General features: G+C 42.3%; 1 protein-coding gene across 1 annotated transcript in view; it reads right to left on the reverse strand.

The window, feature by feature from the left end:
• Positions 1-19,958, reverse strand: part of LOC129827948 (alpha-1,3-mannosyl-glycoprotein 4-beta-N-acetylglucosaminyltransferase B-like) — a 229,780-nt gene extending 209,822 nt beyond the window's left edge. Inside the window, exon 1 of the mRNA XM_055889251.1 lies at positions 19,618-19,958. Coding sequence (XP_055745226.1) covers positions 19,618-19,714 — 97 coding nt within the window. The 5' untranslated portion in view covers positions 19,715-19,958. The remainder of the gene's footprint in view (positions 1-19,617) is intronic.
• Between the last annotated feature and the right edge of the window lie 2,296 nt (positions 19,959-22,254).

A 22,254-nucleotide genomic window follows, 5' to 3' on the forward strand; every position in this document is an offset into this window, starting at 1 on the left:
TGGTTTATTTATTGCCGCCCCAGGGAGCAGCCGGTAGGGGTTTGGGGTAGGTTAGGAGGCTCACGTTAATAAAACATCCGCTTCCCAGTCTCCTATTGTCGTACTGACGTTCCTCAAATATTGTGAAACGGCCGACACAGGCCACTTCACTGATGAATAAGTAACCACGTTTTTTAACACGTCTGAAGTTTTGGTTCGGCTTGAAGGCTCAGCGTTTCAGGGAAAAAACACACACCAAGGGTGTAGGAGCCTGGGGGACAGAGGGGAAATGTCCCCCCAATGTTAGAAGTAGGTAAAATGGTCCCCCCCAAAAAAAGAAAAATCTGCAACACTTATTTTGAAAAACGAGTCACCAGATTCGTTGACGGACTTTTGTTTTGAAAAGAGCTCGGTCACTTCCCCCGCCCACATGACTGCATTGTTCTCACTCTCGGTTGTTACAAGCAGTGTGTGATTGTGAGAAATAGCACTGTGCAGCACCACCATCATTATTCACCACACCAGGTAAAGTAGTTGTTGTTGGCAAAAGAGGTTGAAAATGGAGTGAAAATTCATTCCTTGTGCCTTCATTTTCCCCTCCTGTGCTGTCCTGATCCCGCAATAGTTATAGATCCCCAGAACTGTTCTGTCCCTCCCTGATACAAATCACTCCTGTCCTGTGCTCATTTTTGCGCACAGAAATATGTAGGCTATTGTGTTTGTATTGAAAATCATTTCAGTAATGCATCTGTGATATGTGGTTGTCTTACCTATTTTAGTTAAAGGCACTGACCGTAGTCCTAAATTTCTCTGGATAAAAGCGTATTATAAATGACCTAAATGTAGATCGATTAAGGCTGGAGGATGAGGACAGAGACCCCAGCAGAATGGTCTGCTCAGCACAGCAGAAAACTACCCTACTGCTGAGCACTAGGCACATACAATTTACAACATGAACATAAAAAAATGAATACTTAAGCAGCAGTACTTCACCTCAGATGGCACGGGTTTAGTTAAATACACTAACAATTGGGCTTAATGGTAAAGTTGTTGGGAGTAGAGCAGCCATGCTGCAACAGGGTCATTGCAATTCCTCTATTGAAAGCTTCATCAGTTAGCCTATTGACGTAGGTTGGCATCCGAGGTAGCCAAGTAACTGGCTACAACTGGAATGAGGTGCAAGATTGAGCAGATGGAAAGCGGGGGAAAATGACTTTTTTTTTAATAGCTTTTTATTAAGTAAACTATATTAGGCCTAGCTTACACAGTTGTTTTTATTAAAATGCTCCACACAACATATTCCATCCCAAAAAAACTCTGTTTATTACTAATCCTATACTGCCCGTTCCTGTGGACTGTTGATCCTGTCCCAAACTTGATTCTAGAACTTCCCTCCCATTCCTGACAGAATCCCTCAGCAGTCCTGTTCCTCTGTCAACTTGTAGTTGGCAACAAAGTCATTTTAAGTAGTAAGTATGAATGTGAATAAACATTGATATGTTACAATGAATGTGAGCAACTATAAGCTTTCTCCTGGCTAGAAGCTAGTTAGCTTTACCATAGTCATTTTTAGCGGTGTCAGGTTTGATCTAACTAGCTGGCTGTGTGAAAAACTGATAGTCAATGTTTTGAAGCCAAGAATACTTGCTAGCAACAGAATGACTTGCACAATCACTGCCTTGGTCTTCATCATAGGGTCGGCAAGTTAGCAATGGATGTGCCACTAGTAAAAAAAAAAAAAAGTTTTTTAAATTAAGAGTACGTTAGTTTTTTTTTTTCAAAAGAGTGCAAATAAGGTTCTTAGCAACTGCCCGCAATGCCACGCCCTGTTTGCCCTCAGAACAGCCTCAATTCGTAGGGGCATGGACTCTACAAGGTGTCAAAAGCATTCCACAGCGATGCTGGCCCATGTTGACTCGAATGCTTCCCACAGTTGTGTCAAGTTGGCTGGATGTCCAAGAGTGGTGGGCCATTCTTGATACGCACGGGAAAATGTTGAGTGTGAAAAACCCAGCGGCGTTGTAGTTCTTGACACCAACCATTGCGCCTGGCACCTACTACCATACCTCGTTTACAAGGCACTTAAATCTTTTGTCTTGCCCATTCCCATCTTGAATGGCACATATACATGTCTCAATTGTCTGAAGGCTTAAAAATTCTTCTTTAACCTGTCTCCTCCACTTCAGCTACACTGATTGAAGTGAATTTAACAAGTGACATCAATATGGGCTCATACCTCTCACCTGGGTTCACCTGTTCCTTATTTCTTATACTCTGTGTATATTTAAGTGATACTGCCCTGGAAGCTGGTGTTGAGGATATAATAGAAAGGGTGTTGTTCATCGAGGGCTGGCAAACCGTGCCAATATTTCCTCATCAATCTACACATTATACCCCATAATGACAAAAGAAACCGTTTTTTGGAAATTTTAGCAAATGTATTAAAAATACAAAACAGATACCTTATTTACATAAGCATTCAGACCATTCACGATGAGACTCAAAATTGAGTTCACGTGTATCTTGTTTCCATTGATTATCCTTGAGATGTTTCTACAACTTGATTGTAGTCAACCTATAGTAAATTGAATTGATTGGACATGATTTGGAAAGGCATACACCTGTCTATATAAACTGTCCCACAGTTGACAGTGCATGTCAGAGCCAAAACCAGGCCAGGAGGTCGAAGGAATTGTCCGTAGAGCTCCGAGACAGGATTGTGTTGAGGCACAGATCTGGGGAAGGGTACCAAAAAATGTCTGCAGCATTGAATGTCCCCAAGAACACAGTGGCCTCCATCATTCTTAAATGGAAGAAGTTTGGAACCACCAAGACTCTTCCTAGAGCTGGCCGCCTGGCAAAACTGAGCAATCATAGGAGAAGGGCCTTGGTCTGGGAGGTGACCAAGAATCCAATGGTCACTCTGACAGAGCTCCAGAGTTACTCTGTGGAGATGGGAGAACCTTCCAAAAGGACAACCATCTCTGCAGCTCTCCACCAAATCAGGCCATTATGGTAGGGTGGCCAGACGGAAGCTACTCCTCAGTAAAAGGCACATGACAGCCCACTTGGAGTTTGCCAAAAAGGCACCAAAAGGATTCTCAGACCATGATAAATAAGATTCTCTGGTCTGATGAAACCAAGATTGAACTCTTTGGCCTGAATGCCAAACGTCACGTCTGGCACCGCTCATCACCTGGCCCATACCATCCTTTCGGTGAAGCATGGTGGTAGCAGCACCATGCTGTGGGGATGTTTATCAGTGGCAGGGACTGGGAAACTAGTCAGGTATGAGGGAAAGATGAACGGAGCAAAGTACTGAGAGATCCTTGATGAAAAACCTGCTCCAGAGCGCTCAAGACAGACTGGGGCGAAGGTTCACCTTCCAACAGGACAACGACTCTAAGCAAACAGCCAAGACAACGCAGGAGTGGCTTCGGGACAAGTCTCTGATTATCATTGATTTGCCTAGCCAGAGCCCAGACTTGAACCCGATTGAACATCTCTGGAAAATAGATGTGCAGCAACGCTCCACATCCAACCTGGCAGAGCTTGAGAGGATCTGCAGAGAACAATGAGAGAAACTCCCCAAATGCAGGTGTGCCAAGCTTGTAGCATCATACCCAAGGCTGTAATATCTCTGCCAAAAGGTGCTTGAAAAAAGTACTGAGTAAAGGGTCTGAAAACTTATGTAAAAGTGATACTTTTTTTCTCTTTTTTGGAAAAAAGAATCTAAACCCGTTTTTGCTTTGTCATTATGGGGTATTGTGTGTAGATTGATGAATGAGGGAAAAAACGATTTAATCCATTTTAGAATAAGGCTGTAACGTAACAAAAGCATTTTTTCTTTCCTGCCAAGATAATCCATCCACCTGACAAGTGTGGCATATCAAGAAGCTGATTAAACAGCATGATCATTACACAGCTGCACATTATACTGGGGACAACAAAAGGCCACTAAAATGTGCAGTTTTGTCCCACAACAATGCCACAAATGTCTCACGTTTTGACGGAGTGTGCGATTAGCATGCTCACTGCAGGAATGTCCATGTGTGTTCCATGTAGAAAGACTTTGTTTGGTGCTATCGTGATCATGGTAGGAGAGTGACAGCCACGAACAGAGACAGGCAGAGAGAGAGAGAGAGAGAGAGAGAGGCCACAAACCAACAGGTAAGATAGTGAGAAGTGCCTAGTACTTCATGCAGGAGAGAAGCAGCCATGATTATATTTTGTTTTTGATAGTTGTGTAGTGGAGATAAATTAATTTCAGTTTTAACTTTCATGCCTACTTTTTTGAAATGTATTATTAAAAACATTTCAACTGTGTATGTTCCTGGTTATTACAGTATAATAACTGTACGTTAAGTTTCAAACCATACAGTATGTAGAGCAGCAGTAGTAACAACCTGACAAAGGAGAAGTGAGACAAACACTATGAAATTAAATCATACAATAGCTGAGAGTACAAAATGCTCGTTAATTGAATATATCCACTTTAACAGTCACACTGGTATTCAGTACAGTATGAATGGCAATTGCCTTAAGACTGATTGGACTGTACTCGATTAAATGCCCCTCTACAAGGTCCCCCTAAACATTGTAAATTAGGATTTGTATGCATCCTTTTCTTAGAAGTCACCAGAAATGAGCATTTAAAGCAAAAAACAAAAATCCATGGGGCATAGTCCCGGTCCCCCGCGGGCAAAATGTGTCATCCCCCAATGTCAGTCGCTCCTACGCCCCTGGCGCGCACACACATACACACACACACACACAGTCAGAGACTCTTGCGCACACAATCTAGACGGCTGGTCTGTTTGAAGGCTGTCCGGAGAGACATGTTGACAAGCCCAGTATCAATGTTTAAACTGTTCCCTAATCAAGTCCTGAATATCTTGCCGGTATTATGTCAATGTTTAACAACAATCTGATCAAGTCATTATTGGGGAGAATCATCTTATCCGGCAACATATTCCAGTGGCTGTATCATGCATTCCTCATTATGATTTCATTCATAAGAGTCACCATTGTACATTAAAAAAAACATGACAGGGAAAACTATGCTCAGCTAACATTATCCTCAGGTACTTCAGCTGAACAATTATTTTTCAAAATTAAGAGCTTATTATGCTAATCTTTTCTCTCAAAACGCTAAATCAAGTACACTAAATTGTAAGGTTAATTTATGAATACGTTTTCTCAAGCTTAAGTTGTTGAGAGTAGAGAATGAACTGACCCAAGTTCGAGACCAGCGTTTCCCAAACTCGGTCTTCGGGACCCCTAGGGGTGAACATTTTAGTTTTTTGCCCCAACACTACACAGCGGATTAAAATGATCAAAGCTTGATGATTAGTTGATTATTTGAGTTTGGGAAACCCTGGTCTAGTTAGTAACACTTTAAAGTTATTTAATAGTGATCCTTTGTGTTAATCTGTGCACCACTAAGCACAATAGTAGGGCCTTAGGTGACGCAACAAACAATTGACGCTATGTGAGAATAAAAAATAAAAAAAACTTTACTAAACAAATCAGTTCACTAAATGTCAAAATTCATAAATCAATTGAAAACAATGTGTCAGTTACAAAATTGCAATACTGTACATTATATTTATGCGATATGAGCCCAAATTTAAAGCAAGTGCCGTACTAAGAATGTTAAATTTTTTTAGTGAAACCCGCAAAAACGGTGTGCTCAAATTTCCTCTTTAGCGGAAGGTATTCCTCTATCTACCAGAGTAAGACCGATGTAACATTGTATTACCATGAAGTATGGGAAAGTCCTGAGGGTGTTTGACGGTCATCAGACATCCTTGGACTGAAATATCAGGCAAAACATTTATTTCGGCTGTCATTCAAATGTTTCAGAGACACAAAAAAAAAAAAAAACTGGCGGGTTACAAAGTAGAGCTATGTTGCTAAGTTGATGTATGGGATGTCAGGGATTGGTCTAATTCACATTCTGACACCCCCATTTCCATGACGAGTGCTAGCTTGCTAACTGTGTGGGAGAGCTTGACGCTGTTCGCTGAGGCAACGAGCCGAGCGAGAGGCACCGCTGTGCGTCATTGGCTGTATTGTGCTAATGGTGATTTTTGTGATTTCTGGTTTTATTCTTTCAAGTAAAAACGGCAATTAAATTGCCACAACCCTACAAATCGATAAAAACATAGCTAACTACCAGTGAATTGAAAATGTGTCCCATCTATCTTTCTGTGCAGCTGGCTAGCAGGCAGGTCACTCTATTTATTTAAACTTTATTTAACTCGGCAGATCAGTTAAGAACAAATTCTTATTTTCAATGACGGCCTAGGAACAGTGGGTTAATTGCCTTGATTCAGGGGCAGAACGACAGATTTTTACCTTGTCAGCTCGGGGATTCGATCTAGCAACCTTCTGGGTACTGGCCCAACGTTCTAACCACTAGGCTACCTGCCGCCCCTCTTCTAAGCCGAAGCTAATTTTTTTCTGGAAACAGTGCAGTTTATCCTCCCATCACCAGATTAACTCAACACCAAAAATAACACCACAATGTAACCAACTCAGGTGTAGGCATACCATAGAAGTAAGCTATGTTATTAGACTAGTAGCATTCTGTGTTACAGTTCAGACTTTGTGAGAAGTGTTTGTCTGTGTTGGGCTATGTGTGATATGGTGTATGTGCTGTGAGCGTGTGGGGATGCTGAGAAGTGTGTGTGTGTGTGTGTGTGTGCGTGTGTGCTCGCACACACAGTTGGTCATATTATTTGGCAGTCTAGGCCTAATAGAACCCAACTGTGATATATACAGCCTAACAGCCTACTAATTGGTAAATAGTAACCTTGCTTTTTGTTCATGATTATGTAATCCCAATTATATGTACTCTGTTACCAGCCCTGGTGTGTGTATGTGTGCACAAGCTACACCTTACTAAGCCTAAACTCCCAGTTTTGCATAAAACATCAATATACATTAAAGCGCAAACCAGATGGGATGACGTATCGCTGCATGCTGGTTAAGTGTGCTTTGAATTCTAAATGAATCAGAGTGTCAACAGCAAAGCATCCCCACACCGTCACACCACCTCCTCCATGCCTCACGGTGGGAACTACACATGTGGAGATCATCTGTTCACCTACTCTGCGTCTCACAAAGACACGCCGGTTGGAACCAAAAATCTCAAATTTGGACTCATCAGACCAAAGGACAGATTTCCACCAGTCTAATGTCCATTGATTGTGTTTCTTGGCCCAAGCAAGTCTCTTCTTATTATTGGTGTCCTTTAGTAGTGGTTTCCTGCCTGATTCGCGCAGTCTCCTCTGAACAGTTGATGTTGAGATGTGTCTGTTACTTGTACTATGTGAAGCATTTATTTGGGCTGCAATTTTAGGTGCAGTTAACGCTAATTAAATTTATTATCCTCTGCAGCAGAGGTAACTCTGGGTCTTCCTTTCCTGTGGCGGTCCTCATGAGAGCCAGTTTCATCATAGCACTTGATGTTTTTTGCGACTGCACGTGAAGAAACTTTCAAAGTTCTTGAAATGTTCCGCATTTACTGACCTTCATGTCTTAAAGTAATGATGGACTGTCATCTCTCTTTGCTTATTTGAGCTGTTCTCGCCATAATATGGACTTGGTCTTTTACCAAAAATGTATATCTTCTGTATACCAACCCTACCTTTTCACAATACAACTGATTGGCTCAAATGCATTAATAAGTAAAGAAATTCCACAAGTTAACTTTTAACAAGGCACACCTGTTAATTATAATGGATTACAGGTGACTGTCTCATGAATCTGGTTGAGAGAATGCCAAGAGTGTGCAAAGCTGTCAAGACAAAAGGGTGGCGACTTTGAAGAATCTCAAATATACATTTTGATTTGTTTAAACCTTTTTGGTTACTACATGATTCCATATGTGTTATTTCATAGTTTTGATGTCTTCACTATTATTCTACAATGTAGAAAATAGTAAAAATAGGGACAAATCCTTGAATGAGTAGCTGTGTCCAAACTTTTGACTGGTACTGTGTGTTAACAACGGCCACAATATGACCAGCCTGAGGCTGATGCCATGCAGGTGTTTGTACACATGCATATACATACACTCATTCAAATGCACATGTGCACATACACGGACACACACACACACACACACACACAGGTAAATAGTGCCATACATGGACTCAAACATATATTCAACTGGCCTTGCTGTTATGATTTTTGTTGTCCTTGCGGTCTTTGTTTTTTGTATATTTTATTTGTTTCCTTTATTTCTATTTTGTTCATTTGTTGGTGCATGGGGGGGGGGGGTTCTTGGGGGTGGGGAATGGATTTTAATTATATAAAAAATTTCTCGTGGGGGTGGGGGGGATCTTGGAGGGCTGGCGGTTGGGAACTTGGGCCGGTGACTGTTTCGGGTCCCCGTTTTTTACCTTGTGGGAGATCTGTCGACGTGCCCTTGAGCAGGGCGTTGACCCTGGTTGCTTCTATGTGTTGCTCTGCGTGGAAGTCTGTTAGATGACTAATGTACAGTCGTGGCCAAAAAGTTGAGAATGACACAAATATACATTTCCACAAAGTTTGCTGCTTCAGTGTCTTCAGATATTTTTGTCAGATGTTACTATGGAATACTGAAGTATAATTATAAGCATTTCATAAGTGTCAAAGGCTTTTATTGACAATTACATGAAGTTGATGCAAAGGGTTAATATTTGCAGTGTTGACCCTTCTTTTTCAAGACCTCTGCAATCTGCCCTGGCATGCTGTCAAATAACTTCTGGTCCACATCCTGACTGATGGCAGCCCATTCTTGCATAATCAATGCTTGGAGTCTGTCAGAATTTGTAGGGTTTTGTTTGTCCACCCGCCTCTTGAGGATTGACCACAAGTTCTCAATGGGATTAAGGTCGGGGGAGTTTCCTGGTCATGGACCCAAAATTTCGATGTTTTGTTCCCAGAGCCACTGAGTTATCACTTTTGCCTCATGGCAAGGTACTCCATCATGCTGGAAAAGGCATTGTTCATCACCAAACTGTTCCTGGATGGTTGGGAGAAGTTGCTCTCGGAGGATGTGTTGGTACCATTCTTTATTCATGGCTGTGTTCTTAGGCAAAATTGTGAGTGAGCCCACTCCCTTGGCTGAGAAGCAACCCCCCACATGAATGGTCTCAGGATGCTTTACTGTTGGCATGACACAGGACTGATGGTAGCGCTCACATTGTCTTCTCCGGACAAGCTTTTTTCCCCAGATGCCCCAAACAATCGGAAAGGGGATTCATCAGAGAAAATGACTTAACCCCTGTCCTCAGCAGTCCAATCCCTGTACCTTTAGCAGAATATCAGTCTGTCCCTGATGTTTTTCCTGGAGAGAAGTGGCTTCTTTGCTGCCCTTCTTGACACCAGGCCATCCTCCAAAAGTCTTCACCTCACTGTGCGTGCAGATGCACTCACACCTGCCTGCTGCCATTCCTGAGCAAGCTCTGTACTGGCGGTTCCCCGATCCCGCAGCTGAACCAATTTTAGGAGACAGTCCTGGAGCTTGCTGGACTTTCTTGGGTGCCCTGAAGCATTCTTCACAACAATTGAACCGCTCTCCTTGAAGTGCTTGATGATCCGATAAATGGTTGATTCAGGTGCAATCTTACTGGCAGCAATATCCTTGCCCGTGAAGCCCTTTTTGTGCAAAGCAATGATGACAGCACGTGTTTCCTTGCAGGTAACCATGGTTGACAGCGGAAGAACAATGATTCCAAGCACCGCCCTCCTTTTGAAGTTTCCAGACTGTTATTCGAACTCAATCAGCATGACAGAGTGATCTCCAGCCTTGTCCTCGTCAACACTCACACCTGTGTTAACGAGAGAATCACTGACATGTCAGCTGGTCCTTTTGTGGTAGGGCTGAAATGCAGTGGAAATGTTTTTGGGGGATTCAGTTCATTTGCATTGCAAAGAGGGACTTTGCAATTAATTGCAATTCATCTGATCACTCATAACATTCTGGAGTATATGCAAATTGCCATCATACAAACTGAGGCAGCAGACTTTGTGAAAATGTATATTTGTGTCATTCAAAACTTTTGGCCACAACTGTACACTACCGTTCAAAAGTCTGGGGTCACTTAGAAATGTTCTTGTTTTTGTAAGAAAAGTACACTTTTTGTCCATTAAAATAACATCAAATTGATCAGAAGTACAGTGTAGACATTGTTAATGTTGTAAATGACTATTGTAGCTGGAAACGGCAGATTTTTTAATGGAATATCTACATAGGCCCATTATCAGCAAACACTCCTGTGTTCAAATAGCACATTGTGTTAGCTTATCCAAGTTTATCATTTTGAAAGGCTAATTGATCATTAGAAAACGTCAACAGTGAAGAGGCGACTCCAGGATGCTGGCCTTCTAGGCAGAGTTCCACTGTCCAATGTCTGTGTTCTTTTTCCCAAATTAATCTTTTTATTAGCCAGACTGAGATATGGCTTTTTCTTTGCAACTCCGCCTAGAAGGCCAGCATCCCGGAGTCGCCTCTTCACTGTTGACGTTGAGACTGGTGTTTCGCGGGTATTATTTAATGAAGCTGCCAGTTGAGGACTTGAGGCATCCGTTTCTCAAACTAGACACTAATGTACTTGTCCTCTTGCTCAGTTGTGCACCGGGGCCTCCCACTTTTTATATTCTGGTTAGAGCCAGTTTGCACTGTTCTGTGAAGCGAGTAGTACACAGCATTGTACGAGATCTTCAGTTTCTTGGCAATTTCTCGCATGGAAGTTTCAGACTAAGTTTCTGGCGAGTTTCAGAAGAAAGTGCTATGTTTCTGGCCATTTTGACCCTGTAATCAAAACCACAAATGCTGATGCTCCAGATACTCAACTAGTCTAAAGGCCAGTTTTATTGCTTATTTAAATCAGAACATCAGTTTTCAGCTGTGCTAACATAATTGCAGAAAAGTTTTCTAATGATCAATCGGCCTTTTAAAATTATAAACTTGGATTAGCTAAAACAACATGCCATTGGAACATAGGAGTGATGGTTGCTAATAATGGGCCTCTGTACGGCTATGTAGATATTCCATAAAAAAGCCGCCATTTCCAGCTACAATAGTCATTTGCAACATTAACACTGTATTTCTGATCAATTTGATGTTATTTTAATGGACAAAAAGTGTACTTTTCTTACAAAAACAAGGACATTTCTAAGTGACCCCAAACTTTTGAATGGTAGTGTATTTTTGGGTTCGTACAGACAAATTAGCATATTAATTATCTAATTTGCATACAGTATAAACATTTTTATTCTAATTTCATGGAGCATGAAGATTTGTTAATATGACCACACTACTTTAAATGATTGATCTTAAATTACTGTAATTGTATACCATACTGCCTAATTTGCATATGAAGTGCCTACTTTGCATAAAATTACATTGTCATTCCATAAATACAATTATATTTGAATCATCTCGGTGTTCTACATCAACCCGGAGAATTTCATAAAATATGACTACCCTATCTTGAGATATTGGACAAAAAGTATTGAATTTAAGAAGAAAGACAGGTGATTTGGTGCCTTATGGACAAGGAATTAACATCGAAAAAGGTCAAAATATGTTGCGGACAGGTCAATCCCTTGAAAATAAGATCTCAGCATTAGAAAGTCCTATCCTCGTGAAATAGAGTTTTTGGTTTTCCTGAGAAGTCTCTCTATAACATGGAATACAAAATATAACACCAAAACCACAGTTTCATTTTGTCCCCGAACAATAGGGAATCCATTTCAGACGACAGCTGTCTAATTGATAAATTACCTTGATGCATTGCCACAAATTAGACACAGTTTAGTGCACAAAAGCTCAGTAAATATAATCTGTTAAATGCACAGAGGAAACAACCCCTTTCCCCTTACCTGACCCCCCCCCCCCCCCCCCTTACTGCACTACATGCAGTAAGCCCACCAATGGGGCATGCTTTTATGACTAGTGCCATGACAATGGCCTACAGCGTCAGACTTTGTGCATGTGTATGTAGAGGGCCACCCACCCCCCAAGGCCAGGGTAATTGTCAAGGTTACCGTTGCAGTTTGCACGCAAGCAAGGGGTTGGGGACATGGAAGGCTGACACACACAGGCCTTTGTGCCTTTTGACAGAGAAAAGCAACAGAGTGTGGCAGAGGAGATGGTGGCACCTAAAAACAGCACTTCCTGTCTCAGTCTTTCACATCAACTATGACCAGGGGGGGAAAGAACTGAGAACATAGGCGAAGATCTGACCAACTCCACCACAAAATTACACCAAGAGCCCAAAACACAACAACTCAGAGACCTTGTTCCAAGTCAAGACAGTAGGATCTACAACTCATGGGACATCAATATTCACAGTCAAACTTTCTCAAAACAATACATTGAAAGCCAAAGCCCAACGATTATGAGAGGTGCTCTGATAAAAACTACTAAGTGTGAATTTTCATGTTCTCTGATGTGGGCAGGCTGTGAGTTAGGGGCAGGGCTTGGCAGGGGTATGCAGGTTGTCCAACTGCTGCCAAATAGATCCTTGCCAGCTTTGTCAGTAAATAATGCCACTTATGCCAGTATGTGTGGCAAGCCAAAAGACAGACTCACCAACTGCTGTGTGATACCAACCCCTGACCATCCCGACACCCAGCTTGGTGTGTTTGTGTGAATGACAGCCAATTACAGGCAGTTATGAAGGTCATGCAAAGCCGTTCATTTACAGACCATACGATTCCAAGTCTAAATAAAGCCATAACAAAACACACAAGACTAACCTTCATGTGACTGACCAAACAGTCACCCACATTCCCTATGTGCATAGAGAAAACAGTGGGAACACAAAAGCCTACTTGTCCTGTGTTTGGTCTCTTTGGAGACTCAGGTTTCCCAATAGCGATGGAACTTCGGTTTGCATGAGGTTGTAACATGCATCTTTCCGACAACCCGCCGAAGACGTAACACGCGTTTCCCAAAACACCACGCAGAGAAAACAGTCGCTACGTGTGTCGTTGGGAGTACGTGTTCGATACTGTTAGGATCGAAAGAAAGGCATCACTGCTCTCGGATCAGCTTTCTCAATTCACATCTTACCTTAGAACATTAGAAGTATTTCACAATACTGACGATGGATCAGCTCCTAGAGCAATATTACCACCTACGGCTGCAAAAATTGAGGTGGCTTATTCTAATACTTACCCAAGAAAAATGTACTAAATCACTGATTTTGCACATGTTAGGCTGCACATCATGAAATACACTTGGTGTAAAAAACACATTAGGAACAGCTGCTCTTTTAATGAAAGGTAAAAGCTATTATTTCTTATTGATGTCACTTGTTAAATCCACTTCAATCAGCGTAGATGAAGGAGAGGAGACGGATTAAAGGATTTTTAAGCCTCGAGACAATTGAGAAGTGGATTGTGTACCATTCAGAGGGTGAATGGGCAAGACAAAAGATTTAAGTGCCTTTGAACACGGTATGGTAGTAGGTGCCAGGCGCACCGGTTTGTGTCAAAAACGGCAATGCTGCTGGGTTTTTCACGCTCAACGGTTTCCCGTGTGTATCAAGAATGGTCCACCACCCAAAGGACATCCAGCCAACTTCACACAACTGTGGGAAACATTGGATTCAACATGGGCCAGCATCCCTGTGGAAAGCTCGACACCTTGTAGAGTCCTCGCACCGACGAATTGAGGCTGTTCTGAGGCCAAAAGGGGGTGAAAATCAGTGTTATAATATTATTATAATAATAATAATAATAAGTGTCAAATTATAATATTATAATAATATTATAAAATATATATTAGTGTTCCTTATGGTCTTGTACACTGTGTAATTTGAGACAAAATTAGACAATAGCCTATAAGTAGCAAAATATTATTTATTAATCATGAAATGTCAATATGATTGAAATAGGCCTATAGCCTACTGTTTATATTTTAATGCAGTCATCTCAGTTTTAATTTGAAGCATCTTTTTATTATACGTTGCTTGTTTGTATCAATTGCAAAAACATTATCAACTTTGTATTTGTAGTCAATTTTGTTATGAAGTTAATCGGCTGTCACAGAGAGACAGAAACCATGTTTAGCATAGATATTCTGTGTATAAATTGACGTGGGAGAGCAAAAAAGCATCAAACGACACACCTCGCTGTTCTACGAGTAGTCTGAGGCAGCCTGTAAATAACAAGCGTTTTAAGTGCAGTGTTAATAACGATGGTTTTGGGAAACAGCTCAGCTCCTACGAAGGTTCTAACGATGAACTTAGCCTTAAAGATGCTTTTGGGAAACCGGGCCCAGCGTGGTTGAGACCAGCTGGGAAAAGAACTGACCTGGTCACGAGCCTGGTTAGCCAATAGCCATCCTCTCACCCCCACATTATATTTTTTCCATCTACAACTCTTTCCACACAGTATTTATTTACCAATGAAACTACCATTGACTAATTTGCTTGTTCACCTTAACATCCCACACAAAAGAACAACGCCTCGTCCTCCTGCATAACAGGTGTTTCAGTTTCTCCCTTTTCATTCCATCATTCTTTTTCTCCAAAGGACTTCAAGCACATGAAACCATGGTGAATACTTGAAACCAGGTAGACATTTTGTATCAAAGGCATGTAAATGTGTTAATGATACAACATTAGGACACTTCCAAAAGCGACAACCACTAAGGCTCTTACTGTTGTCGTCTGTTTTTTCCCCCCATTTAAGGCTTCTTCATTTGGAAGCTTGCTCACACACACCCACAGAGAGAGAAATAGTTATGTTGCTATCTGTTCTCCCAATATTGATGAAACTGACAGACATGGGAAATGGTTACCCAGTTTCCCAAAAGAAAACACCCGTCTCTCCCTGCTGGCAGTGTCTGTGCACACACGCACACGTGTTTGTGCCCCCCCCCCCCCCCTCTTATCTAGGCATGGGCTCTGTGTGGGACCTCTAAAGGCAGTGGGGGACTATAAGTGTCTCCTCAGATGTACAGAGCAACGTAAGATCTGACCTTCAGCATCCCACTGGAACGAGAGAAAGAAAGAGGAGACAATGATGTCCATCGCTCTCGGAATCACCCCTCCTCATTGTGTGCACTTAAGATTGGACAAAGGCAAGTGTACACTTGATAGCGGTGTGGATGACACAGCACACACATTATACGTGCACTACAGCTTGGAAAACGACACTAACCCTTATAAGACCAGTCTCTGTTTTCTAAAACACTCAATTTGGAGACCAAATTAGATTAGGTTATACAAAACCACAACAAAAGTAAAACAGAGCACGGGACTACAAGGAAGTCTAGCAGGCAGCGAACAGTTCTTGTGTGTGTGTTACTTGAGGAGATGACTGGGAATGTGAGCCTGAGCCCCAGTAGTCTGAGTGAGAGAGTGTGTGTGTGAGAGTGTGAGAGAGAGAGAGTGTGAGAGAGAGAGTGTGAGTGAGTGAGTGAGTGAGTGAGTGAGTGAGTGAGTGAGTGAGTGAGTGAGTGAGTGAGTGAGTGAGTGAGTGAGTGAGTGAGTGAGTGAGTGAGTGAGTGAGTGAGTGAGTGAGTGAGTGAGTGAGTGAGTGAGAGAGAGAGAGAGAGAGAGAGAGCTGGACATGAGTCACCAAGAAACTACTGTTTGAGCAGTATGCCAGCTGTGATTTTGTGTGCATGTGTTTGTGGCCTGGAGTGGGTATGTGTGTATCTTATGTATCTTGTGTGTGTGTGTGTGTGTGGTGGCCCAGCAGTGACAAACCAACTTTCACATCTCCCAAGAGTCACCGTGCTCCAGGGAATTCCGTGAGCCAAGTCGCATCAGACAGAAAGCCACCGAGGAACTAAACAGGGAATTGGTGTTTGAAAAAGAAAAGAAAAATGAAAGATTCTCCAGAATTTCCTGGGGAAAGATGTCTGCTCATAAGAATAAATTCAGATCTACCTAACTAGTTTTATAAGGCGAGAAGCCCTCGACTTCATCTTGAGTCATTCGACCACGTTCCCATGACCTAATTTGTCCATACACGCTCTCCTGTGACATCGATCTACCAACGGATTCATGCATTTGTTTATCAATAATAATATTTTATTCAATCCCTTCATTGCTGGGGAACATTGACCTATCTAACACTGTTGATATTAAATTGGCATCTGCTGAGTGGCTAGGTGCAGTGTTATTCGGCCATCTCAGATAGATTGAAACAGCCCTCGGCCCCCATTGGAATAAATGTATCAAACAAGCTTCTGCAATCACGTTTAGCTGTTTGCTTGACTGAATTAATTTGCTTGAGTGCTGGCTGGCTCAGAGGGGCACATCAAGGAATACACACACACACACAATCTCTCCCCGTTTCGCTCCCGAGGTAATTGCCATCAGTCTGGGAGTCAATATCGAAGACACACACACTCCAGTCAACCGCAGATGACAGTAGACAGGATGCACAAGCCAGAAACAAGGCCTTCAAGAGGAAACTGGTAATGATGATGATGATGACACTGAGGAGAGAATGGGGATGATGTCTTGGCAGGAAATAGCAGGGGGGGGGGGGGGGGGGGGGGGGGGTTACAGAGAGGAGCCGCAGTTACTCAACAATTAAGTCAGAATAGGAGGCATGTTCTCAGTCTTAATAAGCTACTGTGCGAACACCTCCTCCCCACCTTCCCTGGTAATCATAGAGTTGTTGGGAAATACATGCAATTATTGTGATGTGATGCAGTGAATGTGTTGGAGTTGATTGATTTCAGAATACAGCTTTCTTCACATTAGTCTATGCTTTAGTCTCTGAACCAAATGTATCCTCTCTGTAGCACAACCTAAACATAGCCATCCGGGAAGTGTAAAGACCCCAGGATAAATGGCCAAACTGTGATATTTGGACTGCTATTATTAGATAATCTTTTAGGGGGTGGATCAGCTTCAACATTGCAAATATGCGGCTTCTATCAAGTTTGGACACATCTACTCATTCAAGGGGTTTTATTTTTACTATTTTCTATATTGTAGAATAATAGTGAAGACATCAACATGGCCAAGATGTTCAAATGTTCATAAATGACCAGCATGGTAAAATAACAATAATCACAGTAGTTGTCGAAGGTGGAACAAGTCAGCACCTCAGGAGTAAATGTCAGTTGGCTTTTCATAGCCGATCATTGAGAGTATCTCTACCACTCCTGCTGTCTATACAGAGTTGAAAACAGCAGGTCTGGGACAGGTAGCACGTGACAGGTCAGGGTTCCATAGCCGCTTTATATCTTTACTGACTAGTTCAAGTATGCCCAATTTACCATTTATCTACTTTAGTAAGTGGGTTTCTACACTTACCATTCCAGGTGGTGAAAAGCATAAATCATCTATGTCAGACGAGGAGTCTCGTTTTCTTTTGGGGAATTGGTTCTTCATGCTGATTTGGTGTTGATTGTGTTGGTCGATACATTTCTCTAGCCATATAATTTGTTTTGTGTTGTTATCCAGATGTAAGCTTATTGCCCACGAGTATACGAGTACGTGAAGTGCTAATATTTAGTCAGATTTACAGATATTTAATATTACGTTTTTTATCTTGAGGCATTCTGCTCCGCTGTCTTCAGTCCGCCATTGATCCTCCTATCTGTGGTATTTGTTAAGGTAAATGTGCAGTGTGTCCAAAAACATTTCCCAGGGCATGTGTTTGATATGCAAACATTAAAGCTACAATATGCAACTTTTTGGGAGACCCGACCAAATTCACATAGAAAGGTGAATTATAGATCTTTCATTTTCACTGAAAGAAAGCCTAAGGAGTAGATCTGTTCTATGTGTGCCATTTCTATGATTCTAGTTCTGAAGTTTAGTTTTTCATATTTTACTTTCGGTTTTAAACACCATGTTCAAATAGATGAATATACAATATGTTTGGTTATGGAATATATATTTCACAAGAGGTTTAGATGGTTCAATGACTCTACTCAATGACTGCTTGTTTGTCACAAACTGAAATTAGGCAAACTATTAGAATATCAGCAACCAGGAAATGGCGGAGCGATTTCTGCATAATGCATCTTTAATCTTCATGTCCTATCAGGTCCTATCAGAATGAAAAAATGAAGACGCATCCAAAGGGGCGGCAGGCAGCTTAGTGGTTAGAGCGTTGGACTAACCGAAAGGTTGCAAGATTGAATCCCTGAGCTAACAAGGTAAAAATCTGTCATTCAGCCCCTGAACAAGGCAGTTAACCCACTGTTCCTAGGCCGTCATTGAAAATAAGAATTTGTTCTTAACTGACTTGCTTTGTTAAATAAAAGTTTTTTTTAAAAGCTTGGGGGCACACTGCACACACCCAACACAGTGAAGGTGCACTTCCATTGTGGTGCTAATCGTTTGTATTGGCTCCTGAGAAGAAGGGTCTGCAGGTTTTTTATAGGGTAGATATGATCTGTGTGAAACCAACTAGAAATAGGCATGAGTCATGACCCTATCAAGTTTCTCAGAAATTTGGCACCAATGTCCAGGGAATTTGGCAGCTGCATCCAAATAAGGACAACCGACTGAATTCCATATCTACTGTAATAATCGATTGGGAATTTTTCTTCACAACTTTTTTTGTATTTTTTTAAATTACATTTAATGACTTAAACAAATCATGCATTGGAGTTCCCAACAACATTGTGAGAGGCAGTGGCTTGAAAAGTCCCTCTTTATACGTATAGACTAAATCAAGTGACTTCTGTGCAGAATTTGGTGACTAATTACCACTAAAAAGGAATATTTCAATAGTTCTGATTTTATTTGTGATATCCTCCCAGTGTTTATGCAACACTTGGCATGGACCAAAGGGGAGTGCAAGGCTCCCAACACTATTGGGGCTTGATGAAAGACCTGTGTGTGAACTGTCAATACATACTGTAAACCAGACAGCACTTGGATGGATTCTGGCTGCATTTACACAGGCAGCCCAATTCTGATCTTTTGCCCAATTATTGGCAAAAGATAAGATCGGTCAAAAGACCACTTAGTGGCAAAAGATCAGAATTGGGCTGCCCTGTCAGCTGGGAAGTCTGTGTAAACAGCAGCCTATCAGCCTAGGAACGGGCACGTCTGCTTGCCCAGCAACTTCAAAACACACAAAGCACCATACATGTTCAAACCAAGGGGAAAAGATCCATCCTTAGCCTACATGCACCTGAAGCTTGAGGTTACATTTTTGCAAGTTCCTCACAAACATTGTATCAGCGTTCATAATCTACAGCTACTTTGTTTCAATATTGCTGCTAGAGATGCGCACTTTGAGCAATCATCTGATTCATAATGTCAACACTCTGTTCATACAGAGGAAAATATACCAAAATTACCCTGTCCGTGCAGGCTGAGGAATATAAAGACGCATGTCTTGGGGGCCTTTAAAATTATGTATTTATCAACAATCTGTTCAATGTAGGCAAAGGTTGCAAAATAAACGCATGACAAAGGTAGAGGGGTCTGACTGGTGCCACCCGGTGAAAACAGACTATTCCTCATGGTCGATGGATAACAGGAAATTGAAATGTCAAATACCAACAGCAGGAATCTTATTTCCAAACACAGCTACGCGATATCAGACCGATATTTTGTGTCGTTCGTCTCCAACAGCAGACGAAATCTATCAAATCGCCTCAACACGCCCCCGCCTCGTGGTGTGATATAGCAGATACTTTACCTTTGGAGTTGCTGAATGCAGTGTACCAGGAGAGCGAAATGAGTCCGCATAGACCGAACAATACGACCGTTAGGAAGGTGCCATTTCGGAGCCTCATCTCCGGATCCCCGGGCTCATGTCCGAACTTGAGTGCGGGGTATCTGGGCTCTCTCAGCTCGTTTGCTGCACTTCCAGTATAGAAATGCCTCTTCACGCCTGCCAGTCAGAGCGGAGGCTGAGTTTGTTATTGCGCGGCGCTCTGCTCTCGGGTTGACTACTCATTTGCACAAGCTGGGCGTGCTTGGGGAGGAGTTGCCAGAAAGGGAGGGGAGTGCTTTTTTCCCCTTCTCTCTCCTATCCTTCTCGAGTCAGTGCGGACGGAGTGGTGATGAGGCATGCCATGTAGTGTTGCGACTCTGCTAGTGGGCGTTGAAAAATGTGAGGCAGCAGTTCCAGGTTTACTTTCATATCCGTTCATGATTTTTCATATTTCGCTCATGAATTGAATGGCATATGTGCCGAGATAGCCTACAACTGCTTCTCCATATTCGGATCCTGACGGGGTGCACTGTGCATCTTTAAATTTCATTTGACTTCTGCCATAACATGGAAAGCAAACCATATGCCCACATCCATATGAGTTATTTAGCCTACCTAGAACATTTGTCCAAAAGAAAGGCTAACTTTAATTCAACGGTTTTTCGTAGGCCCATAATAACAATCAAATCAGTTAAATGGGATTCTGACTGCCACTTCCATTTTAGGGCCAGCAGGAGCAGTGCATCTCTCTCCACACCTGACTGGAACACACCTGTTTTATAGGCTACACAAATTAGCAGTAGGGGCTGTAACACTGAGCTAGATGCTGGATGTTACATCCAGTATAGCATCCAGCATCCGGCTCAAAGTTACATCCAGCATCCAGCCCAGTTGAGTAGCATCTGGCTCAGAGTTACATCCAGCATCCGGCTCAAAGTTACATCCAGCATCCAGCCCAGCTGAGTAGCATCTGGCTCAGAGTTACATTCAGCATCCGGCTCAAAGTTACATCCAGCATCCAGCCCAGCTGAGTAGCATCTGGCTCAGAGTTACATCCAGCATCCGGCTCAGAGTTACATCCAGCATCCAGCTCAGCTGAGTAGCATCCGGCTCAAAGTTACATCCAGCATCCAGCCCAGCTGAGTAGCATCTGGCTCAGAGTTACATTCAGCATCCGGCTCAGAGTTACATCCAGCATCCAGCTCAGCTGAGTAGCATCCGGCTCAAAGTTACCTCCAGCATCCGGCTGAGCATTACATCCAGCTCAGAGTTACAGTTAAAGTCGGAAGTTTACATACACTTAGGTTGGAGTCATTAAAACTAGTTTTTCAACCACTCCACAAATGTCTTGTTAACAAACTATAGTTTTGGCAAGTCGTTTAGGACATCTACTTTGTGCATGACACAAGTCATTTTCCCATCAATTGTTTACAGACAGATTATTTTACTTATAATTCACTGTATCACAATTCCAGTGGGTCAGAAGTTTACATATACTAAGTTGACTGTGCCTTTAAACCGCTTGGAAAATTCCAGAAAATGATGTCATGGCTTTAGAAGCTTCTGATAGGCTAATTGACATAATTTGAGTGAATTGGAGGTGTACCTGTGGATGTATTTCAAGGCCAACCCTCAAACTCAGTGCCTCTTTGCTTGACATCATGGGAAAATCTAAAGAAATAAGGCAAGAAAAAATTGTAGACCTCCACTAGTTTGGTTCGTTCTTGGGAGCAATTTACAAACGCTTGAAGGTACTACGTTCATATGTACAAACAATAGTATGCAAGTATAAACACCATTGGACCATGCATTTGTCATACAGCTCAGGAAGAAGATGTGTTCTGTCTCCTAGAGATGAGCGTATGTAACGGATGTGAAATGGCTAGCTAGTTAGCGGGTATGCGCTAGTAGCATTTCAATCAGTTACGTCACTTGCTCTGAGACTTTAAGTAGGGTTGCCCCTTGCTCTGCAAGAGCCGCGGCTTTTGTGGAGCGATGGGTAACGACGCTTCGTGGTTGACTGTTGTTGATGTGTGCAGAGGGTCCCTGGTTCGCGCCCGTGTCGGGGCGAGGGGACGGTTTAAAGTTATACTGTTACACGTACTTTGGTGTGAAAAGTGCAAATCAATCCCAGAACAACAGCAAAGGACCTTGTGAAGATGCTGGAGGAAACAGGTACAAAAGTATCTATATCCAGAGTAAAACGAGTCCTATATCAACATAACCTGAAAGGCCACTCAGCAAGGAAGAAGACTGCTCTAAAACTGCCATAAAAAAGCCCGACTACGGTTTGTAACTGCACATGGGGACAAAGATCATACTTTTTGGAGAAATGTCCTCTGGTCTGATGAAACAAAAATAGAACTGTTTGGCCATAATGACCATTGTTATGCTTGTAGGAAAAAGGGGGATGCTAGCAAGCCGAAGAACACCATCCCAACCGTGAAGCACCGGGGTTGCAGCATCATGTTGTGGTGGTGCTTTGCTGCAGGAGGTGCACTTCACAAAATAGATGGCATCATGAGGTAGGAAAATTATGTGGATATATTGAAGCAACATTTCAAGACATCAGTCAGGAAGTTAAAGCTTGGTTGCAAATGAGTCTTCCAAATGGACATT

This window comes from Salvelinus fontinalis, chromosome 29 (genome assembly GCF_029448725.1).
Source record: "Salvelinus fontinalis isolate EN_2023a chromosome 29, ASM2944872v1, whole genome shotgun sequence".
Lineage (NCBI taxonomy): Eukaryota > Metazoa > Chordata > Actinopteri > Salmoniformes > Salmonidae > Salvelinus > Salvelinus fontinalis.